The 13,199-nt window shown below is 39.0% G+C and overlaps 1 protein-coding gene across 1 annotated transcript in view; it reads right to left on the reverse strand.

Moving 5' to 3' along the window:
* The window catches only part of erfl3 (Ets2 repressor factor like 3), a 69,447-nt gene that overhangs the window by 10,884 nt on the left and 45,364 nt on the right, over positions 1-13,199 (reverse strand). The window contains exon 2 of the mRNA XM_085291640.1: positions 8,361-8,595. Within this exon, the coding sequence (XP_085147766.1) occupies positions 8,361-8,595 (235 nt within the window). The remainder of the gene's footprint in view (positions 1-8,360; positions 8,596-13,199) is intronic.

A 13,199-nucleotide genomic window follows, 5' to 3' on the forward strand; every position in this document is an offset into this window, starting at 1 on the left:
TCCACTATCTCTCCATATGCACACACAAATGTCAGCACTAAAAATGAAATGAATCACCCGCTCACGTGCACGTGTGTCTGCACAGGCTGTGCCTTGCCATTGTTGGGCTGTAAATAGGAGCTGACTGTGACAGGAAGTTGGGATTACAATGCTCCCCATGCGTCCCATGTTTATTTTCTGCCTCTTTCGTCAGCGTTGGCTGTTACACGCAAACACACACACACATCCCAGCTAGATCTTCCTCTACACATATGCACACATACACACACACCAGCTGCTCACACTCAGGTGTGTACAAATTACAGAGATAAAAAGTCCTTTGTGTGGGAGCTACATTTGACAAGTGTTTACTGACTCAAAAAAAGGAAATTAAATGCGTTTGCGTTGGTTGGGTGGTGGTGCGATGAGCATATACATGGCAGAAGTCTGTATGCCAACTTCAACAATATAAAGGAATATCTAAATGAGTTGGCAAATCCATTTGGAATTATTGCCATTTCTGAAACATGGATCAATGCGGAGAAAGGAATGGACTTTGGACTGGAGGGATATGAAGTGAATTTTGTAAATAGAAGGAACAAGAGTGGAGGGGGAGTAGCTGTGTATGTGGATAAAAACCTAAACTACAAGGTGGTAGAAAGTATGACAACTGTAATTGATAATTTACTAGAATGTATAACAATTGAAATTTATAAGGAAAAAGAAAAAAATGTAATAATTAGCTGTATATATAGAACACCTGGCTCTAGTATTCAAGTATTTAATGACTTCATAGAGGAAATATTCTCTAAAACAAATCAAAAAGTTATGTTTATCTGTGGTGATTTTAATATTGACCTGTTGAATCCAAAAAAGCATAAAATGACCGACGAATTCCTAAACACTATGTACAGTTTGAGTTTACATCCTAAAATAACCAGGCCTAGCAGAATTACACCACATTGTGCCACCTTACTTGACAATATTTTCACTAACAATATGGAAAACAACATTGTGAGCGGAATATTAATTAATGACATCAGTGATCACCTACCAGTTTTTGCAGTTTATGACACTAATTATAAGAAAAATCAGCATGAAGAACAACTGAGATACAGACGTGTAAGGACAGAAGAAACTATGACTGCATTTAAGAACGATCTATTAAATCAGGACTGGGACAATGTGTACAAAGAAGCTGATATTGATATTGCATATGGCATATTTTTAAGAATATTCATGGAGTTGTACGATAAAAACTGTCCAACAATAAAATACAACAGAAAGCACAAATATTCAGATAGACCATGGCTCACTAAGGGTTTACAAAATGCATGTAAAAAGAAAAATACACTCTATAGGGAATACCTAAAACAAAGAACAAAAGATGCTGAAAATAAATATAAAAAATACAAAAATAAGTTGACCAATATTATACGTGTATGTAGAAAGGAGTATTATAGTAAAATATTGAACAACAATAAACATAATATGAAAGGAATATGGGATGTTTTAAACGGTATCATTAAAAATAATTCTGGACAACAAAGTTATCCACAATACTTTATCGATAATGGCAATATTATGGAAAACACTGCTGATAAGGTCAACAGCTTTAATCATTATTTTGTAAATATTGGACCAAAACTGGCAGAACAAATTCCTGAGTCACTGCCATCAGTAGAATGTAGTGAAAACCTGATTGATAGGAACCCTAACTCAATGTTCCTCACATCAGTGGAGGAAAAAGAAATAATTGACATTGTACACATGTGTAAATATAAAACATCTACTGATTGTAATGATATTGACATGAAAATCGTCAAGAAGGTCATTGAAGGAATTGTAGGACCTCTAACATATATTTGCAACTTATCATTTCAGACGGGAAAAGTGCCAAACAAAATGAAAATAGCTAAAGTTGTGCCGCTGTATAAAACCGGGGATAGACGCCACTTCACAAATTACAGGCCTGTTTCTTTACTACCACAATTCTCCAAAATCCTAGAAAACCTGTTTAATAAACGATTAGACAAATTCTTAGATAAATATAAATTACTCTCTGACAGTCAATATGGATTCAGATCAAAAAGATCAACATCTCTGGCATTAATCGAATCAATTGAGGAGATTACGAATGCTATAGATCAGAAACAGTATGCAGCTGGAGTATTTCTGGATCTCAAGAAAGCATTCGACACAATCAATCATGACATATTAATTAATAAACTGGAACGGTATGGGATTAGGGGGGTTGTACTGCAATGGGTGAAAAATTATTTAAGTGACCGGAAACAATTTGTGAAGCTGGGTGTCCATTCCTCATCATGCTTGGACATTGCTTGTGGTGTTCCACAAGGCTCTGTACTGGGTCCAAAATCATTTATTATTTATATAAATGATATTTGTAAGGCATCTGATATATTAAAATTAGTATTATTTGCAGATGACACAAATATTTTTTGTTCTGGGGGGAATCTAAAGGAGCTGCTGGATACAATTACTTCAGAAATGTGCAAAATTAAAAAATGGTTTAACAGGAACAAACTATCGCTAAATCTAAGTAAAACTAAAATTATCTTATTTGGGAATTCCCTTAGAAATGCACAAGTGCAGATTCATGTAGATGGTGTGGAAATTGAAAGAGTACTTGAACATAAGTTTCTTGGTGTGATTATAGATGATAAATTAAACTGGAAGTCTCATATAAATCATATACATAACAAAATTTCAAGAAGTGTCTCAATCTTGAGTAAAGTAAAACACATTCTGGACCACAAATCACTCCACATTCTCTATTGTTCCCTGATTGCACCGTATTTGAATTACTGTGCAGAGGTTTGGGGCAATACTTACAAATGTTCGCTATCATCAATCTTTATATTACAAAAAAGGGCCATAAGGATAATCCATAAAACTGGTTACAGAGATCATACAAATCCACTATTCTTAAAATCAAAAATTCTAAAATTCACAGATCTGGTTCATTTTCTCACAGCACAAATTATATATAAAGCAATAAATAACCTGCTTCCTGACAATATTCTAAAAATGTTTTCTAAAAGGGAACGGGGATACAATTTGAGGGGGGAATTAAATTTAAAACATCCTCGTATCCGTACAACATTAAAAAGTTTTTGCATCTCTGTGTGTGGAGTGAAGCTGTGGAACAGACTAAGTAAAGATATGAAGCAATGTCCAAGCATGGCGCAGTTTAAAAAGCGGTTTAAGGATATGGTTTTTACAGGGTACAGGGAAAAGGTAGAGATTTGATAGGGTGTTCTTGTCTAATATTTTCATGTGTGTGCGCATGCACGGGTTTGTTGGTATGGGTATATATAATATATATATATATATATATATATATATATATATATATATATATATATATATATATATATATATATATATATATATATATATATATATATATATATATATATATATATATATATATATATATATATATATATATATATATATATATATATATATATATATATATATTTATAAAATTGTAGGTTGTGTATCCTTGAGGTGTTAATGGGGTTATTGAAAATGTGTACATGTGCGTATGTGTGTATATACGTATGTATGGATAGATAGAAACATATATGTGTATATATTAAAAAAAAAAATTACACATAACATATAATGTAATTGCAAGGAGGTATTTCTGTAGTCTATTGATACTAGATAGTGGAAAAGGGGTGGGATTAAATAAGCTTATGCTTCTTCCTGCTCCTTTTTGAACATGGACGTTATTTGGAGTTGTGGTTGCTCGTTTTCCTTTTGTTTGCTTTGTTCATTTGTCTCTTTTAATTCTATTTTTTTTTTATACTTTTTCAACATGTTCAAAATAAAGATTCAATCAATCAATCAATCAATATACATGGTGTGTGTCGGTGTGTGAAGAGGAAGATCGTGTCAGGGTCCGATCAGGCCGGTCACATGCTCGGCCGGTACAATATATGTATTCGAGCACACTCTGGTGTGTGCGTGCTTTCCACCCTCATAGAAAACAGAGGCCTCATTCAGTGGGGACAAAGGCATACACACAGTGCTCATGTATGCTAAACACATACATGCTGCAGATTGAGACAATGGAATGACAATGCACATATGTTGAACACTAAGTGATACAGTGGTACTGTCGCTGGGTGCTCCCTCTGCACTTTCTCTCTGGCCCTGGGAGTTTCCACACAAAGCAGTGCAACAGTTAAAGACCTTCTGACCTACAAACAGGCCCAGCCAGCTGAGTGAGTAACAGGGTGTGCATAGGCAGCAATATTTCCTGCAGCCAGCTGTTTACATGTGGTCATCAGGTTACACTTCGTGAGCGCCAATCATAACCTGTTTTACTGCTGTTTTTTTTTTTTAATTACTACTGTATTTCAGGAAAAGATAGGCCAAGAAACACAAACATGGTGGCAGCTTGGCCTAGTTCTGCTGGATTACTGAAAAATAAGAATCATAAATAGTTGCTTTATTATACTTTTAAAAAGAAGAATGTTGCTTTTTATACTAAGTGGATTTCCTTGAACTTTAATCAGTTGATTACACTAAATAAATGTGGACATTGACTTTTATGGAAGGCCAAAAGGAAAGGCAAATTTAGACCATTATTGCAAAGCTGACAGTAATCACTTTAGAGCAGTTGTCTGGTTTCAATAATTGATGGTAGTTAAAATTGTCATTGTAAATAAAATATGATTAATTGCCCCCAAAGTAATCAAAAACAGCGTATTGTGTGTCAGACTCACTGCCTCAGCTTCCTCATCCTTCTAGTTAGAAGTGTTTTATCTCGCTACTGTGTGCGTTTGTCTGATTACAGGAGTGGTTTCAGGGAGTCGGACTGCTGCAACTCCACCGCACTGCTAGCTTTCAGTTTCAGCGACTGTTTTGTTCCAGCACTTGTTTTTGCTACTTGAACAATTTTCTAACTTTGTCTGCTCTCCTCTGCTCCTGTTTTTGGCATGCCTGGCCCCCGCCTCTGAACCACTCCTGCTCCAACTGTGTTCTCCATAGTCGCCACCTCACTTAACTACTCCACTCTGGATTAATTATCCTCCCTGCTCCGACAATTACACCTAGCTCGGCCATTCCTAGGACTTCCACCTCAACTGAGTTAAGATTGCGTCAACCACAGATCAGTAATCTCTATCCGCCAACCACTGGTTCCCTCCCTCTCAGTTAGTGCTTACTTCCACACATTTATAAATAAATCCTCATAACAAATGTGAAGTCGTGTTTTCTAGTTCGGTCCCCATGTTAAGTGCATGTTCTCATGTAATTTTAAGCCTACAATAAAACAATTGTTGTTCTATTTATGCACACTTCTGCAGTGGCAGCCTTTCAGCTGTGGTGTCCCATCACAATTAAATAAATGTTGGCAATGAAGCAAGCGCTTAAAACATGTGTTCCAGCATCCATGCTTGGCCGAGAGTCTGCACAATGGTGCATTTGTGCATCTGAATGCACACATGCGCCGTGTTGGTAATCTTTACCAGCTGTGCATGGCAATACCGCTGACCTCTGACCATTAACGCTGGCTGCTGACTGGCAGGCAGGGGACCTGGAGGTTTCAAGGAGCTGGGACCTCTTAGCGTGATTGCACTCATTAAGCAAAAACTCTGCAATGAATGATTGGCAAAAGGCTTCATTTGCCCTAAGTTACTTCATGACAGCAAAGAGTGGTGCAAGGACTAGGAGGAAGGTTTAAGTCATGGTCTTTTCATCAGTGGAAATCTTTATTTCTCCAGCCTATTGACTTATTTCTCATGATTAAATTGGAGCTGAGGATTATAGATTGCGCCCGTTCTTTCATTCATTAACTCCACCTGAAATGTCAGGCAGCACTGATCTTAACGGTTGAGACTGAAGATCTAAAAAAAGAGCGACAGCCTGAATTTGTTTTTCTCTTTTGGTTTGATTCGGTGCAAAAGAACGGATTCATTATCAAATTAAAAAACAGGACAGTCTAACCTCTTTAACATCTACACGCACATTTCCACGCACATAAACACACACTCGCGCAGTGTGAGCGTAATCCTCTCAACAGGAGTGGGAATTTCACAGTGGTCGTGGGAGCGGGAGGCCAGGATGACGCATGGGCCGAGGCTGCGTCCCATCAACGGAAAGCCAACACACATATGCTCAAGTCCGCACACAATACATTGGTCCTGATTAAGGGAATTTCCACCATGTGCACGGCAGACAGGAAAGAACAAGATCACTGAGGTAAAAATAATAATTACACAGTCCAAAGTGATAAAACGAACACTTCAAAACAAGCCCGCCTTTTAAATGTGTGTGCATGTGTGTGTAGGCTAACTGCCACATGTCGACTGTGGTCTCCATTATTAGCAGACTCCAGGTTTTCTCCACATGAAGGACGCGAGGTGGCCTGTTTTCCAACAGTTTACTCCATATGGGGACTGTTACCATGCACACATGCCTGTTTTATAACTTCATCAGTCTTCAGTGCCACTAATCCTGTTGCCACATTACTATTAATGTGTCTTGAGAGGCTTCATTTCGGGCACTGAAGGAGCTCCGGTGTCAAATCAGGTGACAACGCAAAGGTGCATGTTTGTTTGTGTGCGTGTTGTTTTGTTGACTGTCCTTATCGCTATAAGCCAGCTCACTTTAGAGGGAGACGACCTGGCTGCTGGAAGCTGGATGAGGACACAGGAGTGAACTTTCCCAAACAGGAGTGAACTCCTGTGTGGGGACCTTGTTGATAATCAGGCTCTAAGTCTGGTCCATCAGAGGGCACTAAGACCCACTATATATAAGCACTTAGTGGAGCTTGAGCTTCAAATCTGTTACAGCAGCAGAGGATGGACGTGCTATAAATACAGAGCCTGACCAGAAATATCCCCGTCCACGTTCTTTTTTTCTCTCTAATTCAGGATTTCTAAATCCAGATTGCAAGTCTGAATGTTTGTATGCGCACATAAGAAGTCCATGTTAATTCCCTCTGTCCCCAGAGGATACCATCTGTAGAAGTTATCTTAATCTCAGCAGTGTAAATGAGCGTGCATAAGCCTTCCCAGCCCTAAATTAAGCAATTCAAAGCATTTCCCTCCTTTAATGGCCTATGTGGCTTTCTTTAAAGTACTTAGCTTAATCTTGGCTCTGTTTGGCAGTACACAACAAGACACAGTGAATGAGATACAGTGCTTACAGCGAGCAGCTGAGAAGAGCCCCTTGGGGTATGTGATCCCTGTAATATTCAGCTCTGAATATGCTGAAAGTTGTTGTTAACATGTAACTTCTATTGGTTTTTCATCTATCCATCAATACTGTAAACTAAAGTCTATTTATAAAAGCCAAATAAACACAATGAAAAGCAGCTGCTCTGTGGCTCAGATTTGATTTGTTTTATAGGGTTATTTGGTCTTAATGCCATTTCCTTTACCGACAAGCCCAACTTGATTAACCTAAGACGTAGGAAACACAATTCAAAAATAATAAGTAAGTTTATTCATAATAAACTCAACCAATCATTCGACGGGCAATTTCAAATACACCCCAAATCTTCACAAAAAGCCACACTGGAAGTAATCCACAGGTACAAATCAGATGATAAAGTCAGTACTTGACATTAAAGGATCACTGGTGTTAACTGAAATTAATAATCAACAACCACAGGAAACTCCTTCATAGTTAAATTTGCTCAGGTCAGTGGCATTTAAAGCCAATGAGGTCACCAAATACACCCTCAAAAAAACAAAGTCTGCACATGCCAAATTTCCCCTGAGGATTCTAATGTGTCCGCTGTGAGGTCATTACATCACACTAAATAAAAACCAAAACCATTTTAGTTTACTAAAATAAAAATATAAACCAGACTTTAAGAAAAATGCTGTTCAAGCTGTGGCCAGAAATTCTCCTTCTTTGCTTGGAGCAACCTGGACAAGTTCATGCCTCTCCTTTTTTAGTTTTTTCTTTTCTTTCAATATATTAAAATTACTAAAAGCAAAACATTAAATTGAGAAAATTATAAACTGACAAGAATGAAAAGTTAACCCTACAAGCAGGCTGGCTGTGCCCCGAATGAATGATAGGCTGGAGCAAAGTTGTTAAACCCAGTGCTGCTGAGGGGTTACTGTAGCGCTCTCCACTGCACACTGTGTTTGTCAAAGCTGGAACAGCTGTTTGGCACGGGCCTAGGTGTAGCCCTCAGTGCTTTAAGCCTCAGACACACCACTGCAGATGCAAGAAGGAAAAGATTCTGCCTTTCTAAAATTAGTTAATATATGTCAATGAATACTAAAGATAATTTGTACGGTTCTTGTTTTGACAGTCCTTTTGTTTTAGCAACTTTATGTGAAAATAACTGTTTACGGTAACAGTATATTTCTCAGTCATCATACCTCAGAGCCCTGCTCAGTTTATCGTAGTTCATTTGGGGTTTGCACTTCCTGGCCCCCCAGAGTCGAGCCACTTCATCTGGATCCTTGATGACAAACTCGCCATAGTCCCCCTGCCAGGCGATGACATCATGATACTCTTCTTTCCTGAGCAGCTCCAGGATGAAGTGCCACAGCTGGATCTGTCTGGAACCAGGGCTTGACTCGGGCTTGTAAGCCCATTCTGGGAAGGCGAACCCTGTAATACAGAGATAAAGAGAGTGGGGATATTAGTGTTGGGTGGAGGGGGGTCATTCGAGCCTTGCCAAGAACAGTGAATGGTGATGTAGAGAGCGCGGGTCGTATTCATAAATTCTAGTAAAAAGACATCTTTTTGGATGAACTGAAGTGCACCCGGATGACTCGCCTTTTGTCTCTGTAGGGAAATACACGCTATAGAAAACTAGTTTAAAGGAAGGCAAAAGAAAAGACTAAGATATGATTACAGTTATGAGTCAGGAGCAGTTTCAGGTGACTGCGCTAACAGGGAAAAGTATAGATCACATACAACAGTGCAGCTTAGTACAGAGTGCACTGCTCTCATTCATACTGTCGTCACTACTCTCCAAGTCCTCCCTGTATTTCCAGCAAGAAAAAAATAAGATAAACTGCAGGGCTTTTTTCTAAAAATACTTTCTCTTTTATTGGGCAGTTAGACCCTGTGAGAAGTAAAAATTAGACCTGTGAAAAATACGTAAGTGGACAGAAAAGTCAGAAACACCAGCAAGAGAAGAAAAGAGTAAAACAGACGAGATGAAGCACAAACACACATTTTTACATTTGCGACTTATTCTAATAATCAACACCTCACACCAACCTAATGGAAATTTCTGAAATCTCAAAGATGTTTTCTAACCACACCGGAAGAAATTTTAACAAAGGTCTAAGATGTTTCTATAAGATTCGTTTACACCAGTTACATTTTATTCACTTTAACTGTTTAGATGACTGTACTGATGACACAAAGCGCACCTAATTTTGATAACAGTAGAGGTATTAACACAGGTCATGGATCTATATCTCCAGAACCTCACAAGACACCATTTTTAGTGGCTACCTGTGACTATGACAAGTTTGCATAAGTGAGTCACAACTTCATTTGCACCAGATGAAGATAAACTGCTAGTTTGTGGCTAGTTATCAAATCCAATTGTTGAGGAAAATAGAGAATTTATCAGTACGGCTTCAGGCTAGGTTTTAATGCTGCTGGCTTACAGGTTTGTTTGATCTGCATCTAGACTCAAAATAAAGCTTTATTTTTTGTTATCAAAGTAGGCTAAGTTTAGCCGAATTAATAGCTTAATATTGCCTAAATGTGCAAACAGAAGTTTTCCCTTTAAACTTTTTCACTTTAAGTGAAACCCATTGGCTATTAGTAATCTTGATAGTCTAATGTACGTTCATCATTGTGTCACAGTCATTATAAGGCTCACATATGTTTTGCAGCCAACCCCTGAACTAATGCATGCGCGATGAAAATAAAAAGCAAGGATGTGAGAAGAGAAGCAACCTAAACCTCTTCAGCACTCTGATCCATATTTTCTTGCTACATGACTGACTACCTGACTGGCTCTTATTAGTAATCGGTGCATGCATGCCTCGACCTGCTCAACCCCAGCATGCCCCCTGTAACTTTAATTGTCTTAATCTGTACCGTCTGAAGCTTTGGCATAAAACACATTCCTCTGCTGTGATTAGGTCACAATTTCACCAGAGTGGCTCTTTACAGGAAACACACACGCACACTGAAACTACAACACTGAAAGCTGCAGCGTTAGTGGGCTTCATGGAACAGTTAGGCACACGAAAAACCTTTCCACCTCTCCTCCACCTCTTTCCTCTCATGCTGTCACTCTTTCCTCTGACTGTAGCAAAACAACATGGCCAGTCATCTCCCCTGCCTATCCCTCCATCTCTCTCTCTCTCTCTCTCCACCCTCGGCACGAAGGAAATGCAGAGCAAGAGACAGGCAGAATGAGACTGTGGGCGTGGGTATATGACTGTTTGCATGAGCATGTGTGCGCCCAAATGTACGAGTTTGAAAGAGTTTTTGTGCCAGTGCGCGTGTGTGTGTTTTTGAAAATGTTTGTGCAAGTCTCCCACTAACATTCTGTCACCTGGGTGGTCAAGAGAATGTGACACGACTGAGCAAAACAGACTATCGCACTGTAATATTTAGCCACACGTATCCTGGACTGAACTTTTATTTTATCAACAATTATCATCGGAGCTCTGACAGACGCTCCGGTGAGGAGGTTGTCTCGCTGAAGAAATAGCATCCACCCTGCTAAAGTGTCATTATGCGGGACATTTAATGCCTTTCGATCCTGCCGATATAGTCTGTGTGATTTTTTTTGTGTGTTCTGCAAACGGCACAAGTGTCAGATTACTCCGAAAAAAATAGCCGAGCAAAAGGACCTGCATGTAACATCATGCAATGCCATGAAAAGGCTGCTGTGTGTTTACTGTGTGACACAGTGGATTAAATTAAGAAGCGTTTCTCATAATTTATCTGATGGAAGAATGCTGTAACTACCATAGATATTGCCCTAATAAAACTATTAACCCTAGAGTTAAATCAATACCTTTCTGGCATTAATGAGGGTTTATTACATGGATATTATTTTACAAGGGACACGGGGGTCAGTGGTGCCAGCAGCCATAATCATCCTGCATGCACTGTGCATTTATTTAAATGCAATCTTAACAACACAAGCTCCTGTATATCGATCTTAATACCCGATTAACGTGTTTGAGAATCATGTTTGGCTTCATCCTCCTTTGGCAAGCTGATAAACAGCTGAGAAATGAGCAAATGAAAAAAACGTATTTCATTTTTTTAGCACTTTGAAAAAAGACTTACTCCATGGTGTAGTAATTCGAGACTGGGGGGAGGCACAAACGCAGCCTCAAAACTAAAACCAGTTAGTTTCAGGGGGTCACCAGCTAGTGTACTCCTAGTGTTGGTCACCAGGCATAGATGAATGGGTGGGCTTTGTCAGGAAGTACATCTGGCATTAAAATGTGTGCCAAATCAAAACATGTGCATCCATCCACTATGGTGATCCACTGCAAATAAGGGAGCAGCTGAAAGTTTCTTGCCTTTTGAAAGTAGACAGCAAATTATCCAAAGCATTGAAGACTCTGCTGAGAATCCATAAAAAGTAGTGGTGAAATCATTACGATGAGTGCTGAGAACCACAGAAGCTGCTGTTAGTGACCTCTGCCCATATCTACTATTAGTGCTGAGCCTCCCTCAGCAGTTTATGATGCTTGAATACATAGATCAGGAGTGTGATGACTGACAAAGCACTGAGAGGACTAATGAAAATCAGGAGCTGCATGATACTGAAGATAAAAATGAACTTCTCTGGTTAACATCTCATGCTTGATTCTCTCTTACAGCTGAATATAGTTGATAGAGCTGTCTTTATGTCTGTTGCTGGAGTTTAATTTCTCATTTTTCTGGGCTATAGCTAGTATAGCTGAAACTATAGTATTAAACTGTTTAGCTGGCTGTTGGCCTGTTGTATTTGATATTTGCTTTGTATCTATAAAGTTGGGGGGGGAAGCATGAATCAATATCTCCCAGTCTTGTTTTCTACAAATTAGATTTTATATAGCAGAAGCCTTCTCTCATTCAAAGCACATCTGCCAGACATCTATAAATCTGTCCGTAAGCGTTGCTATTAGGGCTGCACGATTAATCGTTAGAAAATCGCGATCTCGATTCATACTTATGTGCGATCTCATTTCCAAATGACAACGATTTAAAAAAAAAAAAAAAAAAAGACGACGATTGTACCGCATTTTGATCCGGGACGTACTCTGCATGAAAACAAGCGCTCACTCTTCCTGCTCAACAAATGACAAGGGCGGAGCCTTATACCACGTGACACAGAAGCTGTGCCGTGTGATGCTAAAATTAGCAGGGAAAAAACAACGGAGAGCACGTCAGGGATGACGAGAAAGTGACAGGAGAAAATCCGTCCCGGTCAACCACCCAAACATCAATAACGGGAACCTTATACAGCGCTTCCCTATACCCGTCGAACTCCCGCAGGCACAAAGAAATTACGGAGGCTATCACTTATCACCTGACCAAAGATATGGCTCCCATCAACACTGTGCAAAACGAGGGATTTAGGAAAATGATCAACACCCTAGACAAACGTTACACAGTGCTGTCCCGCAACTATTTTTCTATTGTTGCACTACCTGCTCTATACACGCAGTGTCGAGCAACAGTGGAGACGGAATTTCAAGCAGTACGACATTTTGCGGCAACAACAAAATGTGAGACATTTGTTGTTTTATGTTCAGTCTCAACTGTTACGAAGTTGATGTGCAGTTAATAAGTGCAATAAATATTTATATTGGAAAAGAAAATCGTGAAAGAATCGTGATCTCATTTTATGCAAAATCGTGCAGCCCTAGTTGCTATTGAAGCATTTCATCACCTTGAGTAACTTAACTAGTGCATTTAGGCTTCCTTTGTTTTTTTAAGACTAAAAAATAAAACCAGAAAAGGAAAGAGCTCTTCCTATGTGTCTTCTTACTCATCTAATGTAGGCTCGTTTCTCACCACCTTTTCTTGGTGGTTTTCCTCCACAGTGTATTTGCGAGACACGGTCAGTGAATCATTCAGTCATCCCACCTACTCAGGAGTCATTTTGTGATTGAAAAGAAAGATTTTTGAATATCACTCAAAGTATGTAGAAGATGCCTACACATTTTCCTTCTACAAACTCCAGACAGGATCTTATCAGCGCTGACTCTTATGTAGATAGTGGGTGGCCAACG

This window comes from Mchenga conophoros, linkage group LG11, assembly GCF_057382185.1.
Source record: "Mchenga conophoros isolate Kocher_MC1m ecotype Shallow Benthic linkage group LG11, M_conophoros_male_GT1.1, whole genome shotgun sequence".
Classification (NCBI taxonomy): Eukaryota; Metazoa; Chordata; class Actinopteri; order Cichliformes; family Cichlidae; genus Mchenga; species Mchenga conophoros.